This window comes from Aquarana catesbeiana, linkage group LG01, assembly GCF_042186555.1.
Source record: "Aquarana catesbeiana isolate 2022-GZ linkage group LG01, ASM4218655v1, whole genome shotgun sequence".
NCBI classification, from domain to species: domain Eukaryota; kingdom Metazoa; phylum Chordata; class Amphibia; order Anura; family Ranidae; genus Aquarana; species Aquarana catesbeiana.
In genome coordinates, this window is record NC_133324.1 from 280,015,392 (window position 1) to 280,042,423 (window position 27,032).

The 27,032-nt window shown below is 43.2% G+C and overlaps 1 protein-coding gene across 1 annotated transcript in view; it reads left to right on the forward strand.

The window, feature by feature from the left end:
• CLTCL1 (clathrin heavy chain like 1) overlaps nucleotides 1-27,032 on the forward strand; it is a 290,219-nt gene that overhangs the window by 156,641 nt on the left and 106,546 nt on the right. Inside the window, exons 3-6 of the mRNA XM_073629124.1 lie at nucleotides 8,693-8,961; nucleotides 11,085-11,246; nucleotides 14,333-14,446; nucleotides 19,300-19,473. Of these exons, the coding sequence (XP_073485225.1) occupies nucleotides 8,693-8,961; nucleotides 11,085-11,246; nucleotides 14,333-14,446; nucleotides 19,300-19,473 (719 nt within the window). The remainder of the gene's footprint in view (nucleotides 1-8,692; nucleotides 8,962-11,084; nucleotides 11,247-14,332; nucleotides 14,447-19,299; nucleotides 19,474-27,032) is intronic.

Consider the following 27,032-nt stretch of genomic DNA (forward strand, 5'->3'; position numbering starts at 1 on the left):
CACCAATCGGGAACAATCGGCACGTTTCGGTATATTACTTGTCTCTGTAGTGTAAAAACTGTGGGAGGAGTCTACAAGCATTATCAAGTCTAGCAGATGAAGTCACATGTATTTGGAGTGTCTCAGCATCTTGTGTTTACAACCACTGTTTCCTAGCAACGCTCATGACCTGTTTATGCTTCCCAAATACTGCTTCATCAAAACTGCCCCATCAGAATTACCCCATCAAAACTGTCCCATCATATTCCTCTATTATAAATCAGTAAATGGTGTGTCTATCCCCTCCCCCGGGCTCTGTAATCAGAGCTGAGATGCTCCAGCCACCTTCCCCCCTGTGTATAACAGAAGCTTTGGTAACCATGGCAACAAAACAAACACTAACAGTACACTGATTAATGGCTAAAATTTCCTGAAATGACCTCTAAACAAATGGCCGTATTTTAAAAACTATACATCCTACAGCGAAGATCTTTATATTGTGAGAATCACAAGACCCAGACCTAGATTTTGATACATAGTATGTCTCTGAAATATTAAAAATGAAGGCACAGTCGCAGTTTAGAAATTGCCCTTCAAATTTGGAGGGGGCTAGAGTGTAGTTTCAATGAATGTCAATGGACGGCGTGAGTTGCAAACAAATGGTCATATTGTGAAAACTATCAGGACTATGGCTTAGCCGTGGACATGTTTAGTGGCAGCAGGGATAGCTGAACGTTTTGATATAAGATTTGTGTAGGTGGGCTTGAAAATGAGGGAGTGGTGGCAGTTTAGAAATCATGTTCTGATTTTCCAGCTTTTGTCATCTCCCACTCTAGTTTCCCCATTCATTCCTATGGGACCAATTTCGCCGCAAAAACGACGATATTTCGTGAACCATTCGGCGAAACGTTCCACAAAGTAATAGCACACCATTCGGGAACAATCCGCACGTTTCGGTATATTACTTGTCTATGTAATGTAAAAACTGTGGGAGGAGTTAGGGTGGTAAATTTGGCTATAATAATAAGAATAATATATATGTGAGATAACAGTAAGTGGTCTTGCTATGCAAGAACACTTAAATACATTTGTTAGATCATATAGGATTTTAGTGATTGTAGGCATTGCTGTTTTCACCTATCCTTTTTTAAAACCTGTAGATGGGCAGTGAATAAGGATATGGTTTTACAGGGCAAAATGCTTGAGCTATAATATCTGGTGGGACAGTTTGCACAACCGTTTATGGATGCATTTTTTTCTCAGTAGTTTTCAGTTTAAGGAAATTAACACTGGTGTTATGATGTCTGTATTAAAGCTGCATTTGGTGGAACCTGTTAATCTCTTGTCCAAAGGCACCAGCAGAATGCATCTCTTCACAAGTTCCCCAGTCTCGGGAAGGGATGAAAGTAGGGACTGATCATGCTGAATAATTTGACACTGCTGTTACTTTCCGTGAGATAAGCTCAGGGCCAGATTAAGAGCATCATGGGTATGGTGCTGAGGATTTAGGTGGGCCTTTGTTAGGAATAAATAAAATTAAAAACATTATTATTAAAATAAATAAAATATTAAATTAGAGATGGGGTAAGGGCGGGTGGGAGAGAGAGGAGGGTAAAAGACAGGTGGGAGAGAGGGTGCCTCTGGGTAGTTTAAAGAGGAAGTAATCTCTTGATCAAAATTATTTTCTTCTCCCTCCCCTGCAAAGTAAAGACATAATGTGCTAGTATGCATCGCATACTAACACATTATGTGACACCTGCAAACGAAGTCCGCGCAGTCCCCGCTGAAGGCCGCATCCATCTTCGCTCCTCTTCCTTCCGGGGGCCGTGGACTCCAGCTCTGTGACTGGCTGGAGCCACCAGTCACGGCACTCGCTACTGAAGAAACTATAGGGGTGCCCGTTTCTTTAGAGTGCATGCACTGATAACATCATCGGCGCAGTATACTGTAAATGTCTACTAAACAGCACACGTTTAGAAGATATTTACAGTACCTATAGTTAAGCCTTATTCTAGGCTTACCTATAGGTACAATGTGTAAAGGGAGATTTACAACCTCTACGTAGAGTAGTAATGTGGCTCTTGTAGCGTGCCATGGCAAACTGTGGGTGGGTCCACAATGGGTTAAGAGTGGGAGGGGCTTAAAGGGGCATAGTTAAACAAAACAAAAGCATTCTTGTACCCCTAAAATATTCTGAAATTGCTGTCCTGCAAGCTAGAGTCTCAGGGACATATACAAACCTCAGCACAATCCATTATTTTAAAAATGAAAAACTGCCAATACTTATTATTTTATGTATAATGAAAATAGAGAGCTAACGCTCCAAACTATATATCCCCCCTTCCCCCATCTGCTCAGCTTTGCAGTACAGGCTGATGGCAGGCTCAGTGACACTGGCAGGCAGGGCATGTTCAATTCGATATTCCAGTCGCACGCGTTCCCGGACAAATGGCAATAGAACATTAACGGGTGCTGTAACGATTACCAGTTGGGTTCTGGAAGCATCAAACAGAAGTACATCTTCGCCAGCACACCATGGGTCAGCAAGCAAGATTGTCCAAAAAAGGTTTTTTAATCGAAAACGGTCACATCACAGGGGAGGTGCAACGTTTCGGGGCCGTGCAGGACCCCTTCGTCAGGCAAGTGATGGGGTGCACAGTAAAATACACTATATATATATATATATATATATATATATATATATATATATATATAGTGTATTTTACTGTGGTCACCAATAAAGAGAACAACAAGTGCAAAGTGAGAGAATAGTCCCCTCCCCCTCCCACTGACGTCAATCTGACGTCAGAATCCCGCCAGAATCATTTAAAATCATAGTTTATATACATAATTAATAATCCTAACCACAATGGCAAGCATAAATTGCTGTAATACAAAGTGGCGTCAATACCTGTCATTAATTGTGTTAGATCAGCAAGCATCGCCGATTCCGCCCGCTCGGGGCATACTGTTGCCTAGGACCCAGCGACTGTCAGTCAGCTGGAGGTCCAGGGAGCCAATAGCATAGCGCTACGTGGGTAGCGCATGCGCCCGGCTCGTTGGCAACCCCTGAATGTGAAGGGCGCCTGGCAGCGCGGCCGCCGTTGTCACAGTAACCCGTGACGTGCGGCCGACGCCGCGTCAGGTAACCAAGGGGAGGAGGGAGCATACGGGGAGAGGAGAAAGGGGAAAGAAAAGCGATATAGCGGGGAAGAGCATGAGATGGTGCTGCAGGAAATGGTGTGAAGGTGAAGAATCAAGGGAAAGAGATGCTGTGACAAGAGCAAAGAGATATAGCAAAAAGGAAAGAAGTGGAAAATAGAACGGAATAAAGTGTCTGAAATAGATAAAAACCCATGTCATGGCAAGCATGACAGGGTGAAGGAAGGGGGGAAGAAGGGGGGAGAAAAGGGGGGAAGAAAAAACAAAACAAACTGAAATAAACAAAGCACAGGGGGCAAGGGAATGTGAAACAAGTTGCAGTGTATAGGGCAGGGAAAAATAGTTGAAATAAAAGAAAAAAGGAAAGAGGGAAAAGAAGGGAAAAGAAGGAAAGAGAAGGAGAAAAAGAGGAAAAAAAAGGGGGGAAAAAAGGGAAGAGAAACAAAGGAAAAAAAGGGAATAAAAGAAAAAAGGGGGGAAAAAAAAGGAAAACGAGGAAGAAAAAGGAAGAAAAAAGGAAAAACAGGTAGAAAAAGGAAAAAAAGAAAGAAAAAGGGAATAAACGGGGAAAAAAAGGGGAAAGGAAAAACAAGGGGGGAAAAAAGTAAAAAGAGAAAAAAAAGGAAAAAAGCAAAAAAAGGGGGGAGGAGGGGAAGGAAAAAAAGGGGAGGGGGTGAAGAAAAGGGGAAGAAAATAAGGGGGGGGGGGAGGGAAGGGGGGGAGAAGGCGGAGAGGAAAAAGAAAAGAGGAATCTGGGGATATCAAATGTGATTACCAGCAGGAGCCCGAGGGCTAGATAATATCCAATGAACTTAATTGGGAATTTAGTAAAGGACTCATTGTCATAAGTACAAAAATACAAAAATAGTTAGAGTGCCCGCTGGATTACTGATTACCACTGATAAATACCAGATGCGAGGAGAGATAAAAAAGTAGTAAAACGTCCCCAAGGGGGAGAGAAGTACCAGGTATATAAATACAAGGTATATATAAACATCCGATGAGTAATTGCTAGAGTGATACTTGGATGATCAAAATTGCGCGTTTTACGTCATCCTGGGTGGAAAAGAAAACATACATGTGAAACAATCATCTTTCATTAATGAAACATGTGAATGACAGGTTAGTGTTGAGTCCCCCAGGGTGTACCGTGCCCAGGGTATAAATCCATTAGGCCTCGCGGCAGAGAAGTAACAGATCTCGGCAGGGCATGTTTACATCCCCAAAGTTGGCAGCATTCAGTGGTGGTGATATACCTATGAATATGCCCAGCGATTTACCTATTGATGCCGCCTGCCACCAGTGCTGGGACAAGGCCATCCAGTGCCCAAGGCAAAAATACCAAGCTGCACCCCCACACACACACACACCATAGGGGAAGGGTTGGCAAGTGGGTCTTGGGGTGGGGATTAAGGTGGGGTATATAAGATAAAAGGTAGGTGCTGTGACCTGGAGGGTGAGTGATGTGTGGCACAGAGACAGTGTAATGAAACAGGGTGAGGGGAGATGGATAGGAGGTAAGTTCTGCAAGAGGTAAAAGATGGGTAAACTGGGGTATGGGTAGCATAAGGAGGAGAGGTTTGCATTCAGAGGTGTTGTGATTTGTAAAGTAGATGGTAAAGAGGCACAGGGATCAGTGAGTGGTGGGTGGCAGATGCTGTAACTGTGTAGAGAAGGTGAGTTGGTATGGGGGTGTTATGGGGGCAGGAGTTGTGACTAAGAAAGGGGTGGACTGTAATCAAAATGGGGTTGGAGGGAGGTGTTGTGATTATGGGATCTTGTCAATGTTACCACTAGCTACCTTCAGAGGTATATTTTGTTCAGCAGACTCTTGACTCAAGGAGCTCCTCCTCCAGATCCAGGACTGCTGATCCCGCTTTTAACAGAGAATGCCAGCAAATCCACTACCCTCTCCTGCAGTAATTAGTGCTTATGGTCAGCCTGGACCAGTGGTAGAGCTTGCTGTTGTCCCACCTGCTGCGATATCACTACCTGCACTGTGGCTAAAGTGCGGGAAAGGGTTCAGTTTGTGTGTTTGGTGGTTTTATTTCTGGAGAGCCAGTGACGCTGTGCTGTCTAAACTGATGTCACAACTGCTGTCAGCACGCCTTGGTCAGTGAGCCTGTGATCAGTAGACGCATTCACCAAAATGTCTTTGGGCACATAGTCCTTCTACAATTTTAGCAGCACAGTGCAGGGAATGATATTGCAGCAGGTGTTCTGTCAGATTCGACGACCCATCAGGATTGGTAACAGAAGCGACGTTTCGTCGCTGCCATCTTGCTACACCCCGCACTCCTCCACAGTAAAAATACACTGAGAAGGGGGGCAAGTGGACATCTTGTTACACCCACCGAAGTTTTGAATTTCACAGTTTTTAATTATTTTTAACAGGAAATGGAGCTTATAAGATGAAATACAGTATTTGGGAATCTGACGGACTGTTGTTGAATTTTAAAAGCAGCGGCAAACCTGCTGATCTCACAGGTTTGCTAATGTGACAGAACAGCGCTGCTTTTATAATGCAACATGTAAACAGTCCGATGGATTTCCAAATACTGTATTTCACCATATATGCTCCGTTTCCTGTTAAAAATAACTGAAGTGCAAAACTCCGGTAGGTGTAACAAGATGTCCGCTTGCCCCCTTCTCTGTGTATCTGTATTGTGGAGGAGTGTGGGGTGTAGCAAGATGGCGGCGACGGAATGTCACTTCCGTTACCGATTCTGACGGGTTGCCAAATCTGACGGAACACAGGCAGCCAGCAGTAGTCATGGGACCCCATACAGAACGACAGGGCCTCCTCAGCTCATTGCCCTGTGGCTCCCCTCTGCTTTGGTTAGCTATGGTGTGTATATATAGCTATGGTGGGGGGGGCGGTTTATTAAAGCTGGCCGTACATGGATTGAAATTTGGCCAATTCAGCAGGGACTGGGCGAACTATGATTCATGTGCAGGCTAGCTTGTTGTACACGAGTTGATCTATCAATTGTCTTGTGTGCAACCAGCCTGTCAGGTTTTTCCCAAATGACCAATGCTGCCAGCTATAGCCAGCAGCACTGATCATTGTATTCTGATGGCAGGGAAGGCTCTATAAAAGCACAGCAGCAGTGATTGTGTGGATAGGGGAATTTGCTCTTCTTTTTTTTTTTTTCATTCATTCAACACGCTGGTTGAATGGAAAAAAAAAAAAAGAGTAATGTCTGGCCTGCCTTACACTTGCTATAAAGATCAATTCATTGGGGAGGAGGAAACGTTTGTCTTTGACACAGCTGCTAGCACTCGGGTCCGTTCACACCAGTGGGCGTGTGTTATGGTCCATTTGATGTGTGCCCTCTGTGTGCAATTGGTAAAATGCTTTGCATTATTTTAATTTTTTCCTTTTTTTTTTTTTAAATCTAGTCAAAGTTAATGAAAGACAATTCATTGCACTTTATGTGCTGTTGTGATGTGCGTTGTGCTTCAATAAAAATGCAAACATGTTAAAAAAAAAAAAAAAAAGAGCTCATGCATGGTGTGAACTAAGCATATACAGAATAATTGTTTTCTCTCTGTACTTATGGTGAGTCTGCGTCCTTCTTCCTAAAGGTAAAAAAAAAAAATATGTACAAAGCTTGCTAACATGCTTAAAATTTGCTGGAAAATCTTCAGATGTCATGATTTTTTTTTTCTCCATATCTTTACTATAGTGATCATTCATTTTTAGCTGCTGTCACCTTTTCAGCTAGAAGATGTTTGCACAAAGCGCATTTTTTCTTTTGCGGTGTAGAAAGTAACAGCAATCGGCATTTGTGGCTCACCATCATGTACTGTACAATGCTCTTGCTCATAGAACAGATAGATCTGCTGATTGCATGAGAAGTAGACTGGACACCGCACCCTCTCCCATCACTCGTGGGGCGCCGCTTTGCTAGTTTAATTCACTGTTGATACCCTTGGCCAATGAGAGTCTGTGGATCCTTCCTCACACTCCCTCCACCAGCAAATGACAAGTGTGTGTGTGTCCGGCAAGTGAGACTTTCACTGTAGGGGCGGATGTTAGGAGAAAATGGGTGTTTTGTGAAAGCTGCAGCGAAGGAACAAGAGTTAGCTTCTATGTTGTGCTACACAACACTGTGTGCAACTCGGCTGGCGCCTCACTATTTACATATCAATACCGCCCGCAGTCCGGGATTTACTTAACAATACCGCCTGCTGTCCATGATTTACATAACAATACCGCCTGCCGTCCATGATTTACATAACAATACCGCCTGAAGCACATGATTTACATAACAATACCGCCTGAAGCACATGATCTACAGAATACCGCCCGTGATTTACATAACAATACAGCCCGCAATTTACATATTAATCTTGTACAAACACAGAGCAAACAGCATTAATGACTCACTGGCATGGGCCAATCTCAAGGTATGAGTATGCATGCTTAGAGTATTGTGTATTTGTGACTATGTGTGCGTGCTCGCAGGTTGATCTGTGTTCAGATTAATTCTGTGTATATATATCAGTGTCTGCTAATGTCTTTAGCCAGCTTAAAGCGGGGTTCCACCCAAAAGTGGAACTTCCGTTTTAAGCACTCCTCGCCCCCTTACATGCCACATTTGGCATGTAATTTTTTTGGGGAGGGACTGGGTGCTTAATTTTGAGTGGGACTTCCTGTCCCACTTCCTGTTTCCACCTACGGGCCACCTAGGTGACGACTCCTCTCCCCCCTAGGCAGGCCCTCCCTCTCTGCAATCTTCTGGGACATGTCACAGGTCCCAGAAGATTGCCTGTCCACTTGGAGAGCGCAGCGTGACTCGCGCATGCGCGACCAGCCGCGAAGCCGCAAGCTGTCACGGTCGGGAGCCCACAGTTTCAATGGAGGTGCCGTGGAGAGGAGTGAGGCTCTGTGCAGCCACATCGCTGGACCGTGGAACAGGTGAGTGTTTGTTTATTAAAAGTCAGCAGCTAAACTTTTTGTATCTGCTGACTTTTAATAAACAAAAAAAAAATCTGGAGCTCCGCTTTAGGCCCCTTTCACACGTGCAGATCCGTGTTGATCCAACCCGTGAACATCCGCTTGCTCAGCAGGGATCGATCTGTTGATCCCTGCTGAGCCGGCGGATGATAGGGCAGTCCCTGCACACTGTGCAGGGACCGCCCTGTCAGATCTCCGCTCTCCCCTATGGGGGATCGGATGAACATGGACCGTCTGTCTGTGTTCATCCAATCCACTCTGCAGACTGATAGAAAAATAGGATTTTCCTCCTTCTGCAGAATCGGACAATAGCGGGGACGACTGATATCGGGTGTCAGCGGATGTTCATCCGCTGACCCACGCTATCCCATAGGGATGCATCCATGTCCGTATTTCATCCAAAAACGGATGGATGAAATGCGGACATACGGTCCGCACATGTGAAAGGGGCCTAAAGAAAACTGTTTGTTTATATTATCAATGCTAATCATCCTTATTTAATGTATTTGTTTTCTGGGACTGCTTCCAAACCCTTCCAAATTCAGTTATATGTCTTTATCTGATGCAGTGTTATATCTTATTTTTCAGCTGGAAAAACCCTTCAGATCTTTAACATTGAGATGAAAAGTAAGGTGAAGGCTCATACAATGTCAGAGGAGGTCATTTTTTGGAAATGGATATCTGTCAATACTGTAGCTTTGGTGACTGAGACGGCCGTATACCACTGGAGCATGGAAGGAGATTCCCAGCCTCAGAAAATGTTTGATCGCCATGCAAGCCTTGCTGGTTGCCAGATCATCAATTATAGAACAGATGACCAACAGAAGTGGCTTCTGCTTATTGGTATCTCTGCTCAGGTATTTACATAAATTACATCTTTTATTACTGGATATGCATGTTAGGAGTTCACATCTTGTTAGTGTGTCAAATTTCCTGCTTCTTTAGAAGTGCTGCTGTTCCTCTGAGTTGTAGGGAGCCTATGGTAAGGAATAAGTGCACAGCAAAGATAACTGGTATTTTCTAATGTGTATTGAAACATTTTGATTGCTACACACTTTAGAGAGAATCTGGAATAAATGCAAGTGCCCTAATTTTGACTTATCTGTGTATGTATGATAAAAAAACATTCCTAAAGATGAACTCCATTTATTAATATTTAATGCATAGTACATTGGTCCATCTTCAATCAATGTAACTATGCATATACAAATACCTGGCCGATGCCCCTGAAAGCTATAAATTGCTAAATTAGACACTGCTACTCCAATGATCCCCAGTTGCTTCTGGGTCTCCTGCCTGGCACAAGCTCCATTCAGAGAATGCCTTGCATTTTCTGAAAGAATGCAAAGCACTTTCTATTTGCATGAGGCAGAGATGTCACACTTGCCACCTTCATTTTAGAAAATGCAAGGCATTCGGTGCTTGGCGCCTGTGTGGTACGGCCGACCTCCTGTGTTCAAAATGCAGCAAGGCAGATGCTCGGTATAGGAACCTGGAAGTAAGTGGAGATCACTGGAGTAGCGTGGTCTACTTCAGTGATTTCCAGCTTCCCGGGGCATTTGTCAGGTATGGTATATGCATAGTTACATTGGTCGAATCTTGACCAATGTAACTTTGTATAAAATATCCATTCCTTGAATTCTTTAATGTATTTTGCAACCTTTGTGACTGCTAATGAAAGTCACAATGTGGTGGTAAGGGTGAGTTGTCATCCTCTTTTCATGCTTTTCATGTGTATTTAGTGATACTACTGAAATGTATTATTTCAAAAGGAAATTTTGTTTTATATGATACTAGCTGCTAGGATAGCTATAGCGTGGTGTTGGAACCAGACGATAATAAAGTTTGATTATGTTGCACAAAAACTCAATTGGATCATGATTAATGACAAATTAACATGCTCTCCCAATAAACAACCAGATGAAATTTGATAAGCCGTGGCAACCCTGAATACAATATCTTTTACCAGAGGACTGAAGACTGGGGGTTGCCACCCTATCTGCAGTAAACATTTTTTTTCTTTTTTTTAATCTATTCCTCGTCCTTTTTTTTTTTTCTGTTGCTGTGTTTATTGTATACTGGATACATTTCTATGATATCAGCTGTTCATAAGGATGTTAAATATGGGTTGCATGAATATTACATTTAACCTGTTATGCGACTTCATTCTCCCCAGTCTAAGCAGGGGAGAGGTATATGTTGATAGGGGTTATTATCAGTTATTCACCATGGTTTTACCCATACCCACTCTCTATCACTTACATTATCTGAGCTGGTCATGACGTTCCTCTTGGTTGCATATGTTGTTATGTTTGTATTTGATGGCGGATTTCCCAGGTATATATTTCACCCACTAACGATTTGATGTAAATGTATTTTTCCTATAGAAACGTATATGTTTGTATTGCTGTTTAAAACTACCTTAAACAGATTAAAATATATAAAAGGAAACTTAAAAGTATTTTTGAGCATATATAGTCTGTTACATTTACATTTGTTTTATTTGGTCTCATATCTCCATTATAAATGTACCTGTTTGTTGACCTGGCACTAGAGTTAGATCAGTATTTCAGTGCAACCTCCGTTAATAGTATATATATAACCAATTGTGTCTGCGCAGACACAATTGGTTATATATATTCTTTAAGCACACGGAGTGAAACGTGGTTAAGTGTTTGCTGCTTATCTATAGCTGACACACACTACAGAGGCATTGGTCCACTTGTGGCTCGCAAGATCCCCATGTAACTTCTCCGTTAATAGTAGCTGTTGAGATTACCGTCCTATAGTGTATTGTTGTAGTGGGTCACTTCTGCCTAAGACTTTAACTTCGAGAGATGAACAGCAAAGAACACTCATTGTGAAGCATTATCATGCAGATAGCAGAGCTTGCATTTGCCTACGCGATCGAACGTGTTTATACATTGCATGTTGTATTTTCATTTGTAATTTTTTTTTTTTTTTTTTTTTTTTTTTTTAGCAAAACAGAGTAGTTGGTGCCATGCAGCTGTATTCTGTGGACAGGAAAGTGTCTCAGCCGATTGAGGGCCATGCTGCAGCTTTTGCGGAATTCAAGATTGAAAGAAATTCAAAACCTTCAACTCTGTTCTGTTTTGCTGTGCGTGGACAAGCAGGGGGCAAAGTAAGTGTTCTGAAATATTGAAGTTGATAAAGCATACTATTTCAGGACATAATGGCTGTTATTATTGGACCATGGGTATGCAGCTACTTTCAAGGTGATTAAACACTGCCAAACAAAGCTGTAAGAACAGCCTATGCATAACCCCTCCCACTTCCAGCAAGTTTCAGTATTTTTACCAGTGTCCTTAGGTGAACAGATGTATTTCTATCTTTGCTTTGAGAGAAGCCAATCTTTTTTCTTGACTGTACCTGGACAATGCAAGGAAGAAGATGCTGGGCTGGCCTGTAATGTTGCTCTGGGAACTGTTTTTTGCACTTTGTGCTTTCCTAAGCACCAGGTATTTATTGCCAGGTGCTTGAATAAGTTACATCAAAACACGCTCCCTCCACCGCAACCACTTACCAGACCCATTAGCCTATCTAGGAACTAATTAGGCAAACCAGGCTCATGTCAGGTACTTAGGCTGTTATCCACCACTTCCTCTGGTATCCCTTCACAAATCTGTCAGCTGGATACATGAAAAGGGCACAGGAGAACTCCAATGGTGTGATAACTTCTGGGTAATTTTATTAATGATACTAAAAAATTACTCAGACTGCAAGTAGTCACATTAAAACACAACGTTTTCTGTGGCGAGCTAGCCGCTCAAATCCTAAGACTGCTCACAACCCTTCCGAAGCTCTTCCCAATATCCGGCTCTACTCCCTTCTTTCTCGCGGTGGGTTCTTATGTCATCTTGATATGAACGTTCATTTGAAGAGTGGATCAAATGAACGTTCAATGAGGAGTACTGTCTCTTGAGTAGGGGGATACATTTCAGCCTTTGCAGCCTTCTGAGATAAGGACATTTCAGATATCTGGGTCTAGGGGAAACTAACTCGAAGCTTAGCCCTCTCACAGCTTCATCCTCCCACCGGGGATCTTTGCTTTGATCCCATAAAAGGAGAGGTTTTAGGGATTCTGCTCCAACCTGTTCACTGTCCCCAAGGCAAAAAGGAGGCATTCATCCCATTCTTGATTAGGATGATTCTTTGTATGTTCAGATCCAAAAATTCCCGTCTATTGCCCCCCTCCCCCCCCCCCCCAATGGGCCTTCTGGCCTCTGTGGACATCAAGGTTGTACACTTGCACATCACTAACTTCACATTAACACTACCTGTGTTTTGTGGTGGGCACACAACATTACCATTGCAGCTCTTCCTTTCCTGTTCACAGCACTTCAGGTCTTCATCAAGGTGTTTGTCACCTGCCCTATCTCTGCTACACTCTTAAGGTTTCCCCATTGTGGCATATTTGGTTATCTCCTGCTGAAAGAAAGGTCGGTCCAGACCTTGTCAGTCAATGTATGTTGAACAGTGCGCACCCTGCAGAGGTTCGGTTAGCACTGGAATTGACCCACTCCTTGGGGTATCTGGGCCTTTCCAGTCCAACGCTGTAATATCTTCAAGATGCGCAAATATACAATACACAGTTTTGCCAGCACAAAAACAAGTTCTTTTTAAGCATACTTCTTATACACAATTAAAGGAGAAGTTCACTTTTCGTAACATCATATTCTGAGTGTAACATGTTCCAGATGCACCAACCTTGCCCCAAACCACCCACCCACCCAACCACCCACCCACCCAACCACCCACCCACCCACCCAACCACCCACCCACCCAACCACCCACCCAACCACCCACCCACCCAACCACCCACCCACCCACCCACCCACCCAACCACCCACCCACCCACCCAACCACCCACCCACCCACCCAACCACCCACCCACCCAACCACCCACCCACCCACCCAACCACCCACCCACCCAACCACCCACCCACCCAACCACCCACCCAACCACCCACCCACCCACCCAACCACCCACCCACCCAACCACCCACCCACCCAACCACCCAACCACCCACCCACCCACCCACCCACCCACCCACCTACCCACCCACCCACCTACCCACCCACCCACCTACCCACCCACCCACCTACCCACCCACCCACCTACCCACCCACCCACACACCCACCCACCCACCCACACACCCACCCACCCACCCACACACACACCCACCCACCCACACACACACCCACCCACCCACACACACACCCACCCACCCACACACACACCCACCCACCCACACACACACCCACCCACCCACACACCCACCCACACACACACCCACCCACACACCCACACACCCACACACCCACCCACACACCCACCCACACACCCACCCACCCACACACCCACACACACACCCACACCCACACCCACACACACACACACACACACACACATACACACACACACACACACACACACACACACACACACACACACCTCCCCCGGTAGTTCATTGAGTCTTTCGGTGTGCAACTCCCTGCTCATACAAGGTACAAGCAGACAGCTTACACAGACTATCTGCTAGAACCCTGCGATCTACTGATCGCAGGTGAAATGCTTTTCAGGCTCGTAAATAAAAATATTAAAGGCGCATATTTTTTTTTTTAACCTGCAAAAAGATGTGCATTTAATATTTAAATTTTTTTTTTTTATATAGAAATGAACTTATTCTTTTGACATCTCTATATGTTACTTGTAACATGACAAATTTTTGCTTTTTGCTTTAAGCCTGCTTTGTGAGGCCTATTCTAAATACATGGCAACACAGCAATGCATGCTATGTAATGCACGTTTCCAAAACACATTAGTGTAAATGGGTCCAAATTGTGACAAAGTCATAGATAATGTGAGTGAAGAAAAACCTGAAAGATGACATTGTAGAATCAGGTTGCATTTCCATTGCTTTGTAGAGCACAGCATCTCCATCGTATCTCTTAAGCCCCTTACCTATCTTTAGGCATTTGGAGAGCTGTGAACATCTGGACAGATGTTAGGTATGCTTTCTTTTATTCTTTTGTGTGTTTAAATATGTCTGCAAATAGCATTATGGGCCTGGACATTTGAGCTGACAGGCTTTTCGCAGTACCTAATTACTCAGGAGACAACAAGAACAGGCAAAAAAGAAAATGTAATATTTGCAAACTTAATTTTTCACCTGTAGCCAAACTTCTGTTTCATATAATTCCAGCTACACATCATAGAAGTTGGACAGCCTGCTAATGGAAATCAGCCATTCACCAAAAAAGCTGTAGATGTCTTCTTTCCTCCAGAAGCTCAGACAGACTTTCCTGTGGCTATGCAGGTAAGACGTTTTAAAACCTGTTAGGATTACAGTCCTAGCTCCCATAACCAATATAAATAGGGAATTCCTAAACTGGCTATAGACGGTTTGACTCTTGTCCGGTTCAGCAGGGACCGGTCGAGATTCGAACCATGTATGGGCACGCTAATTGTACCAAAGTCAATCCATTGATCAACTTGGGTGCAACTAGCATGTCAGATTTTTAGGACGTGATTATTGCCAGGGGCCCTTCACCTTTGACGAATTAGATGGGTCTTTCTTTAGTTTTCCCAGCAGGAAGGCGCCAGGTACTTCTCTAGTAGCCAGTCTACTGATCAAAATCTATAAACAATATAGAGAGGTGCTCCTTCCAAATCTTTTTAAAACCCTTAAAGAAGAATGCTCACAAAGCACCCTGTTAAAACTCATGCTGTGGCTCCTAATTGTCATTGTCAAATAGCTAGCCCTTCTCCTCCCACTGCTATCTGACAATGGGGTACAAATGAGATCAGTTTCTGACTGATGGCACAGAGGAAAGGGTTTGGTATAGACGCAAGGCTCACAGAACCCGCATTTGGCTTTTTTGACGCATCCTTTGTGGATTGGTTTATTATTGATGCCATTTGCAGAGCACTCTTTCATGCAGATTGATTGCTAGTAGACGGGATTTTCCTGCACTTAGTTTATGCACTGATAAAAAACACAAAGTGAGTATTATACATTAAAGTGGAAGGCAAGTCAAAAACTAAACTTAACTGTACTCCCACCCCCATTCTAAGCCTATTCCATCTACCCTGTAAAAGGAAAGATGTTTAGTTGCCTATTCTGAATTTGCTGCGATCACACAATTTCTCCAGCTCCAGCTTCAGTGTAGAGGAGAGATTGCCAACAACTGCTGCAGAGCCTGTGCAATGACGTTACCGATGGGCTTACTATGGGGCATCCGTTGACGGCTGTTCCTCTTCTACACTGAAGCCAGTGTTGGGACCCGATCATGTGACTGGACAGGAGCTAGTTTTAGAAAAGGTAAGTATTGGCATATTTTTTCTTTTACAGGGTAGATGGAGTAGGCTTAGAATGGGGATGGGAGTAGATTTAAGCTTCCATTTGAACAAAAAGGGGGGGGGGGGGAGCTGCTTAAATTTGACATGCTAACTAATAGAGAGAGAGCGATTTTATTTATATATATATATATATATATATATATATATATATATATATATATATATATATATATATATATATATATATATATATATATATATAAAATCTCTAGATACAGTGTCTCACAAAAGTAATTGCACCTCTCACATTTTTGTAAATATTTTATTGTATCTTTTCATGTGATGACACTTTGCTACACCGTAAAGTAGTGTGTGTACAGCTTGTATAACAGTTTAAATTTGTTGTCCCCTCAAAATTAACTAAACACACAGCCATGAATGTCTAAACAGCTGGCAACAAAAGTGAGTACGCCCCTAAGTAAAAATGTTCAAATTAGCCATTTTCCCCCACCGGTGTCACGTGACTCGTTAGTGTTACAAGGTCTCAGGTTTGAATGGGAGCAGGTGTGTTAAATTTGGTGTTATCACTGTCTAATACTGGTCACTGAAAGTTCAACATGGCACCTCATGGCAAAGAACTCTGAGGGTCTGAAAAAAAGAATTGTTGCTCTACATAAAGATTGCCTGGGCTAGAAGAACATTGGCAAGACCCTGAAACTGAGCTGCAGCACAGTGGCCAAGACCATACAGCGGATTAACAGGACAGGTTCCAGTCATAGCAGGCCTCGCCATGGTCGACCATAGAAGTTAAAGCGGAGTTTCACCCAAAAATGGAACGTTCGCTTTTTGGAATCTCTCCCCCCCCCCACCCCCTTCGGTGTCACATTTGGCACCTTTCAGGGGGGAGGGGGGAGCAGATACCTGTCTAATACAGGTATTTTGCTCCCACTTCTGGGCATAGATGGCCCGTGGGTATCTACGCCACTTCCGGCGCCTTCTCCATCCCCTTCCCCCACTGTCTTCTGGGAGACACATAGGTCCCAGAAGACTGCAGGGACCAGTGGGATCACGCAGCGCAAATTGCGCATGTACAGTAGTGAACCAGGAAGTGAAGCCGCAACTTCCTGATTCCCTTAACAAGATGGTTGCGCCTCCACCCGAGAGCCGAGGGACGGGTTGGCTTCGGGTGCTGACGTTGCAGGCACCCTGGACAAGTAAGTGTCCTTATTTTAAAAGTCAGCAGCTGCAGTATTTGTAGATGCTGACTTTAAAAAAAAAAAAAAAAAAAATAGGCGGAACTCCGCTTTAAGTGCACGTGCTTAGCGTCATATCCAGAGGTTGTTTTTAGGAAATAGACATATGAGTGCTGCCAGCATTTCTGCAGAGGTTGAAGGGGTGGGGGGTCAGCCTGTGAGTGCTCAGACCATACGCCGCACACTGCATCAAATCTGCATGGCTGTTGTCCCAGAAGGAAGCATCGGCTAAAGATGATGCACAAGAAAACCCGCAGTTTGCTGAAGACAAGCAGACTAAGGACGTGGATTAAAGTAAATAATGATCCGCGCAGCTTGATGATATATATAAAATATTAACAATAAGTGATAAATGATGTGCAAAATCGCTAATTGCAATTATGCAAATTGCTAATGATGCTGTGCAAAATAACTGAAGCAACAGTAGCCCTATGTTCAATGTAGATGAATACTAAAGTGCCTATGTTGTAACTGTGCAAAACCGCATAATGATTCTGTGTAAAAATCGCTAAAAAAATAAACAGTGCTGAACAAACCAATCTGAGTATGTGCACGTAGTGTTGTGCAAATGCAATAGTGTTTCTGGGTATTAATATATTAAATGTAAACCCATAGTATATATTAATTTGCCAATAGCCCTATGTTCAGAGTACATAAACACAGAATGACTATATTGCAACTGTGCAAAAACGCATGATGCTGCTATGTAAAATCGCTAAGTATATGCTAATCAGATAAGTTGCAGCTAGATCCAAAGTGTGTAAATGCACTTAAATGGTATAAAGTAAATGATATTCAGTGCAGTTTAATGATATATATGGAATATTTAACAATAAGCGATAAATGGTGTTAAATATTCCATATATATCATTTACTTTATACCATTTAAGTGCATTTACACACTTTGGATCTAGCTGCAACTTATCTGATTAGCATATACTTAGCGATTTTACATAGCATCATGCGTTTTTGCTCAGTTGCAACATAGCCATTCTGTGTTTATGTACACTGAACATAGGGCTATTGGAACTTTAATATATACTATGAGTTTACATTTAGTATATTAATACCCAGAAACACTATTGCATTTGCACAACAGTACGTGCACATACTCTGATTGGTTTGTTCAGCACTGTTTGTTGATTTTTAGCGATTTTTACACTGCATCATTATGCGGTTTTGCACAGTTACAACATAGGCACTTTAGTATTCATCTACATTGAACATAGGGCTACTGTTGCTTCAGTTATTTTGCACAGCATCATTAGCAATTTGCATAATCGCAATCAGCGATTTTGCACATAATTTATCGCTTATTGTTAATAATTTTATATATATCATCAAGCTGCGCTTATCATTATTTACTTTATACCATTTAAGTGCATTTATACACTTTAGATCTTGCTGCAACTTATCAGATTAGCATATATTCACTTTGATAGCGCAAAGGATCTTGCTTACATTTATCTAAGGACATGGATTACTGAAACCATATCCTGTGGTCTGCTGAGACCAAGATAAACTTATTTGGTTCAGATGGTGTGCAGCGTGTGTGGCGGCAACCAGGTGAGTAGTACAAAGACAAGTGTGTCTTGCCTACAGTTAAGCATGGTGGTGGGAGTGTCATGATCTGGGGCTGCATGAGTGCTGCTGGCACTGGGAAGCTACAGTTCATTGAGGGAACCATGAATGCCAACATGTACTGTGACATACTGAAGCAGAGCATGATCCCCTCCCCTTGGAGGCTAGGCCGCAGGGCAGTATTCTAACATGATAATGACCCCAAATACACCTCCAAGACGATCACTGCCTTGCTAAAGAAGCTGAGGGTAAAGTTGTTTGACTGACCGAGCATGTCTCCAGATCTAAACCCTATGGAGGATCTGTGGGGCATCCTCAAACGGAAGGTGGAGGAGCGCAAGGTCTCTAACATCCACCAGCTCCGTGATGTCATCATGGAGGAGTGGAAGAGGACTCCAGTGGCAACCTGTGAAGCTCTGGTGAATTCCATGCCCAAGAGGGTTAAGGCAGTGCTGGAAAATAATGGTGACCACACAAAATATTGACACTTTAAGCCCAATTTGGACATTTTCACTTAGGGGTGTACTCACTTTTGTTGCCAGCGGTTTAGACATTAATGGCTGTGTGTTGAGTTATTTTGAGGGGACAGCAAATGTACACTGTTATACAAGCTGTACACTCACTACTTTACATTGTAGCAAAGTGTTGTCACATGAAAAGGAATAATAAAATATTTACAAAAATGTGAGGGGTGTACTCACTTTTGTGAGAGAGTGAGTGTGTGTGTGTGTGTGTGTGTGTATATGTGTGTGTGTATGTATGTGTATGTATATATATATATATATATATATATATATATATATATATATATATATATATATATATATATATATATATGTATGTATATATATATTAATAGAGAGAGAAATTTTATCGCCATAGGTTCCTGTAATAGTCCATTCTGTTACTATTGTTTTATTGTTCCCGGTTCTCAAGTCATATCAAGCAAGGGGTACTCTTTCTTTATTTTATGGCATATTATCCATACATGTATATTTAAGATACATTTTAAAATGCTTTTATTTTAAATGCTCAGATTGGTACCAAACATGGAGTGATCTACTTAATTACAAAATATGGCTATATCCACATGTATGACCTGGAGTCTGGGGCCTGCATTTATATGAACAGAATCAGCGCGGATACAATCTTTGTGACTGCGCCTCATGAACCTACCTCTGGAATTATTGGCGTGAATAAAAAAGGGCAGGTAAGAAAATCTTAACATATTGTGCATGGTTGTAATTTCACCTGTGTTTTCTTCCAACTTCTATCATCAATAGAATGCATAAAGATAAAAAAAAAAGCTTCTGCCTTTACAACTCCTACAATGGGGTTAATTTGGTAAAGGCAGAAAGGTTGCTCACTTTCTTAGGGAAGTTGCACTTTGCAAGAGAATATGCCCCAGAGCTCAGCATATGAGGCTTTGCACATGATTAGATATCCCTTTCAGAGTTAAACTTCACTTTCACTAATCTCTGGGGCTAATTTCTTTGCAATGTGCAACCTCCCTTGTGAGCAGCTTAATTGCCTTCAGTGAATCAAACCCAATGTCCACTACTTACAGTACACTTATTAGGCCTCTTGCATATGATATTCCTATTTGAGCATCTACTTTTTCAGACTTTTTTATCTGTATGCTTCTGTGCGTATTTTTGTGCATTTTCGAGCAAACGTATTCTTGGGTTCTGGTTCTGCAGTATGTAAATGGGCATTTGTGCACATCTGTACGTGCATGAGGCGTAAATTACTGACTAAAAATGCAGATTTTTCTATATTATTTTTTTTACTGAAGAATCCACAGCGCTTGTGTGCATAGGCACATTACAATTAATGGGCTGCATTTTAGCTCAGTAAAAAAAAAAAAAAAAAAAAAAAAGTACTGAGCTTTTTCCAGCTGCAGTGTGCAAGAGGCCTCAGTGTCTCTTGAACAATCATTTTTACAGTTAAGGCCTCTTGCGCACTGCGGCTTGAAAAAGCTCAGTACATCTTCATCTTCTGTAATGTTCCTATGCACACAGGCCAGTAAACAAGAGCTGTGCACTCTTCAGTTAAAAAAAAAAAAAAAAAAAAAAAGAGAAAAATCTGCATTTTTGCTTAGTAATTTAATTTACGCCTCATGCGCGCGATTACGTGCAATATGTGTGCAAATGCCTATTTTTTTTTTTAAATGTAATGTTTTTATTTCCCACAATAGTATACAATTTTCCAATGCACAGACATTTTTCTTCAGTACAATCATTCCACATATAACATATATAGGTAACACATATAGTTCCTGATCAATTACAGAGACTGTTGCCATGTAGTAGCGCTTTTGTTTTTTGAAGCATCAGCATACTATCGATTATATTTGCTTGAGGAGAGTGGCATATATGACTCGGGCTCAGCTGGGCAGTACATGACAGAGGGAGACATGTTCTGCAGTGCTATACACATGTGTCAGATACATTAAGCCAGCAGTTCCAAACTTTGTTATATTTTGCAGGGCGCCCTATATTAATGTAGATTCATTTTTTGTAGGGCAATGTGATGTTTACGTCAGACAGTCTGGGGGGAGCCTGCCTCATCCAAAGTTTAGGGATTGTTTTCCAGGCAGGAAATAGTGTCTCATAGTTACATAGTAGCCATAGTCTCGTGCATAAAAATGTGTGTATAGTTGTCAGTGTCGGCCTCTGGAAAAATAACCAGTAGGCACGGTTTGGGGTCTAGAGTCAGTTGGCCCCCCATGTTGTCATGAAGGAAATCTACCACCTGTTTCCAGAATCCCTGCATGATGGGCAGGACCATACGAGGTAGTAGAATGTGCCTGTTTCTCAATTACTTAATAGACATGTGGAAGGTTGCCCCTGATTAAATTTAGCCATTTTTACCGGTGTGAGGTCTGTATGGTATAAAATGTATATTTGGGTTAATCTCTCAGACAGTTTGGGCGAGACAGCTTTGCATGTGTCCAGTGCCTCATTCCAGTCTTTGTCCTCTCGGTTCCCTAGGTCTCCTTCCCATCGTGTTTTTATATTGTAGGCTGTTTTCGTTGAGGGAGCATATAGCATGTTATTAAATATTGATATTCATTTCTGGTGGTCTTCACTTTTGACTACATCCATTATGGGATTATGGGCGGGACCAGGTATCAATTCTGGGAATTGGGATTGAATAGCATGTCGGATTTGTAGAAATCAGAAAAACATGCAATTCGGGAGAGTGAATTCTAGTTTTAATGCGTTAAAAGTTTTTAATGTGCCAGCAGTGAGTAAGTGTGAGAGGTAGAAAACTCCGCCTCTACACCAGGTCTCCGAATCTGGCACAATCGAGAGTTCTTGGCGTGCTCTAGTATGCCACATGGGAGAGTAGTCGTTATGTATGGGTATGTCTGGTTTGATAGAGGCCAGTCTCCATATCTTTCTATAGTGGGTTAGGAGGGAGTGTTCTTTTTTTTTGTAATATTTTCAATGCCTGCTGCTATGGCGCAAATGGGGTCTGTTGTCAGTTGGGCCCAGGTAGGGCATAGAAGTAAAGTGAATCACTTCCTGTCAGTCTTATCTATATGGAACAATTTGGAATGTTGGGATGCTAAGTAGTATAGACTGAAGTCCGGTAGGGCCGTACTGGCCAGATCAGTGGGGTTTTTGAGTAGTCGCCATGCTAATTTGTGCCTATTTTTCCCCCAAACAAAGGGTTTGAGAATTGCATCGATGGTTTTCAAATATTTCAGGGGTAGATAGGGGTGTGCCTTAATAGATAAAGAATGTTAGGAAGGAGTATCATTTTGATGAGGTTAATGCGACCTAGTACCCCCAGTGGGAGGCATGCCCATATTTGTGTTTTAGATTTAATCAGGGTGAACAGTGGGTGCAAATTCCTATTTACATATTGTGCAGAACAAAAAACGTGAGAATAAGTTTTCGCTTGCACGCAAATTTACCCAAAAATGCACGCAAATACATACAAAAAAAAAGTTTGAAAAAGTAGTTGCTCAAACAGGAGTATCATGTGCAAGAGGCCTGAAACTGTCAGCACACCAGGAATTGCTTTGGATGTCCTTTACTAATTGAGTGTTTAAACTTCCAAACTTGGCTGTAATATTTTCACCATTTTTAGAGCTTAGTTAGCTTAGTTGCAGGTGAATTATTAGACTCCCACACTTTTACCACCACTTCTGCTTAGAGCCCTTATAAGGTACTCCGGCACCTCCTCCTGTCTGTTTGCCACAAGGACTTCGCTAAGGGACAGTCAACATTTGGGTTGCTGTTTATTCTTACATTACGTTTACACCATTTCTTCATCCTACCCTGTGAGTATCCCAAAAGGGAAGTACCTACACAGGTAGCAGTGGCAGAAACCAGGCAGAAGGGTAAAGCATCAAAAGCTCAGGCAAACATACGCTCTGCAAATGGGCTACAAATCACTCGAACCATTGCTTCCTTTGCGATGGAAGTGAAGCTACTACATTTAGATGAGGTAGACTTTGAAAGGTTTGAATAAGATCCAGAGGCGGTATTAGAGGAGGCCTTGAAAGATTTCTAACCTCTCCCCCTTTCCCCGCTTCCCGTACACCTGATACTATGGCTTTATGCATTATACTTGCCAATGTAGATATGCTTACTTCTGCTGTACACAAAAGCCTCCAGATTATGACATTTGATTCTCTCATTTGATTCTATTCAGTCTTGCCAGGCCTCTCTGGCTAATAAGAGACCTGCAAAGTCTAAACCAACTTTCACACAACCATTCCAGTCTGCCTGTCAGTTTTTCAGGCAGACCTGATTGGACGGTCCATTAACACGTATAGACTGGCGGGTGTAAACAGACTTGTGTTTGTTTAAACCCGCCTACCTCTGATCTAGTCCACTAAAAACAAATGGAAGGGGATCTGTCCTCCTTGGTGTAGGCGGATCAGAACAGAGGTAGACAGATGTAAACGAATAGCATAGTGTGTTTACACCTGGCCTCCCATAGAGGAGAGAGGGCTCTGTCCGTGTCCACTCTGGATAAACTGATTGGACATGGACCTGTCATCCACCTGCTCTACTCTGATCAGCAGGTGGTCTGTCAGCAGCTCCCCTGCTGATTGGAACAGAGTTCTCCCTATGGGAAAGGAGCCTAAATAGACACCTCCTGTTCATAAACAAGTGGAATGGGTGATTTATGATGTGAAGGTTTCCACTGAAAAGGTTTTCACCACTCTGAGAATCAATGCCGAGCTATATCCAGTGAAAAAAGAATTCCAGAAAAAATGGATTGTTCCTGTAACCGACCGTGCCTTTTTAGACTTAAATTTATTACTCTGCCTAAAGAAGATGTTTCTTTATTTGAGGATTCTGCAGACAGAAAATTTGAGATGGTTTTAAAGGCTGTTTTTCATTTTGCAGGTCCAGGCCTACAACTTGCTATTGCTGCAATATCTGTTTGTGAAACCAAAGCTGATTAGATTAAGCCAATAAATACTCAACAGGATCCTGTCTTTCAGGACCAAACGCTGGCGGAACATTTACAAACACTGCCTTCTGCCATACTACTATTGATGCTCTAGATCAAGTCATGACACAAACTTCTAAAATGGCCTTCATTTCTGTCCATATGCACAGAGACTGAAAGCCTGGTCAGTCAAAGCTGCCGCTCCAGGGGCTTTTATCTTCTCAAAATGCAGAGCGCCACACAGCTCTCCTCAGTCTTCAACTCCTTACTTAATGTGCAAGACCTGGAACACAAAACCCACAAGTCTGCCACCAAGCCATCTTTGCAATGAAGGGACGCTGTTCCGTCTGTAGTACAGCTTCAAAGGATTCTTTTCAAACCTGTTCACTGTACTAAAATCCAACTCTAGAGCCATCAGTAGGCATTCAAAGTACCTACCTCCGTATTCTTATTTTCCCACCTCATTAGCACTTTGTCTTTTCGCAGTAGGAGAAAGACCCTTCTAATTTTTGCACTGCTATTTGGCCTATCCTCTGCACCTAGAGTATTTACAAAAGTGCTTGCACGCCTTCTTTAGAGCTTAGGGCATTCAGGTTACCGGGCACAACCTTCTGCTGATGGACACCTCTTCCTCACAATTGTCTGCAAATGTCTAAAGGACTATCTATAATCTTCAGGCCTTTGGCAGAGTAATCCACTTCCAAAAGTATGCCCTCTAGCCTTCCCTTTGTCTGGAGTGCCTAGGCCGCATCTTAGACATGTATATTTTTTTTAACAAATCAACATGAGGCTCATACAGCCTTTGACTTCCTGTATGAAGGCTTCTTCCAAGCTTTGGCTGTTTGGCTGCCAGGAAAATAAATGTGGGTAAGTCATCATGGAGAAGCATGAAGGCCTGGGATTGGACAGTGACACAGGACATATTTGGCTTTCTTGGGGATAATGATATGAATTTAGGCGTAGAGAAACCCAAAGACTCTAGACCAAAAGGGCAGCAATTTTGGGCAGGACCACATGTGTGTAATACATTGCCTCATTAGCCACAACTCCAGAAACCCCTGTCAGAGTAGTTCAAGTTCATTGAGGCTATCCAAACTTGAACCCAGTACCATCTAAAGAGAGCTTTGTAGGCCGATTTCAATGTTTGTGTTGATAGAGCGTTTGACTGTCCTTGACCAGACTTTGTTCCAATCTTCCAAGTCGATGGGAGTCCTCGGGTCACGTGTCCAACTCATCACATATGAAAGACTCCAGGGTGCCCTCAGTTGTTCGGCATGGCATAAAGAATGAAGATTCCAGGGGTGTGTAAACAGATATGTTTAAACACTGTCTTGGTGTACGGGAATGTAGGTAGTTGAGGCACAGGTAGGATCCAGTGGCAGAATTGTAAGTAACTGCAGTGGCAAAAATAATTGATCCCCTGCAGATTTTGTGTGTTTGCCCACGTACAGTAAAATTAAGGCTCTAATTTTTATCATAAGTGTATTTTAAAGGATAGAGACAGAATATCAACCAAAAATCCAGAAAAAACACATGATACAAATGTTCTAAATTGAGTTGCAGTTCAGTGAGTAAAATAAGTATTTGGACCCACTAGACAAACATAACTTAGTACTTGGTGGAGAAACCCTTGTTGGCAAGCACAGAGGTAAGATGTGTCTTGTAGTTGGTTACCAGGTTTGCACGCATCTCGGGAGGGAATTTGTTCTATTCTTCTTTACAGATCTTCTCTAAATCCTTAAGGTTTCTTGGCTGCTGCTTGGCAACTTGAAGTTTCAGCTCCCTCCATACATTTTCTATAGGATTTAGGTCTGGAGACTGGCTAGGCCACTCCATGACCTTAATGTGCTTCTTCTTTAGCCACTCCTTTGTTGCCTTGGCAATATGTTTTCGGTCATTGTCATGCTGGAAGACCCATACAGGACCCATCTTCAGTGTTCTGACTGAGGGAAGATGGTACTCAAAGATTTTACAATACATGGCCCTGTCCATTGGCCCCTCAATGCAAAAAAGTCGACTGTACCTTTAGCAGAGAAACCGCCCCAAAGCATAATGTTTCGACCTCCTTGCTTGAGTGTAGGAATGGTGTTCTTGGGGTCATAGTCAGCATTTTTCTTCCTTCAAACACCGCAAGTCAAGTTAATACCAAAGAGCTCAATTTTGGTCTCATCTGACCACAGCACTTTCTCCCAATCCTTCTCTGAATCATTTAGATAACAGGTGGCAAACACAAGGCCCGCAGGCCAAATCCGGCCCGCCAGTCCATGTTGTGTGGCCCGCACAGCGGCCGCCGGACACCACCTCCTGTAATCGCCAGCTGCTTTCCGCTCTCATGGAACAGGTCTTCTTGGCAACAGAAGTAAACATGCTCTCCTTTTCGGTCTCCCCAGTGGCGCTTTGTGTGTGCGTGTAGCTAAGCGCATGCGCAGTTGCTCCGGCAAAGCCTGTCAGTGGGAGAGGTACCTGATGGCTCCGGCGGCTGTGTTCTAATCTACATCCAGCGGCTGCATCTTGAGTGCGGGCTTTTGAGGACTTAGTGGCCATGAAAGCATTCTTGCAAATGTCATCAGAGTACAGATGTGAGGTTTGCTGTGGAAGGAGGGGAGGAGGGCTGTGGAGGTGTGTAGGAAGATGTGTTTAGAGGTGGGGGGATGGGGGCAAAGCCAGCCTTGTGCAGGTCTACAGACGACTGTTGGAGCAATTATTCGCCAATGGAAGAAATACAAAATAACCATCAAATCACCCTTGGCCCAGAGCTTCATGCAGGATTTTGCCCCATGGGGTAAGGATGATCTCTGGGTGCAGAGATCAGAACCCAGAAGGAGGGGTTGAAATGAGATGTTACAGCGCACCTCTGAACCCCTGCACTCTGTACGTAGCGCACCTCTGAACCCCTGCACTCTGTACGTAGCGCACCTCTGAACCCCTGCACTCTGTACGTAGCGCACCTCTGAACCCCTGCACTCTGTACGTAGCGCACCTCTGAACCCCTGCACTCTGTACGTAGCGCACCTCTGAACCCCTGCACTCTGTACGTAGCGCACCTCTGAACCCCTGCACTCTGTACGTAGCGCACCTCTGAACCCCTGCACTCTGTACGTAGCGCACCTCTGAACCCCTGCACTCTGTACGTAGCGCACCTCTGAACCCCTGCACTCTGTACGTAGCGCACCTCTGAACCCCTGCACTCTGTACGTAGCGCACCTCTGAACCCCTGCACTCTGTACGTAGCGCACCTCTGAACCCCTGCACTCTGTACGTAGCGCACCTCTGAACCCCTGCACTCTGTACGTAGCGCACCTCTGAACCCCTGCACTCTGTACGTAGCGCACCTCTGAACCCCTGCACTCT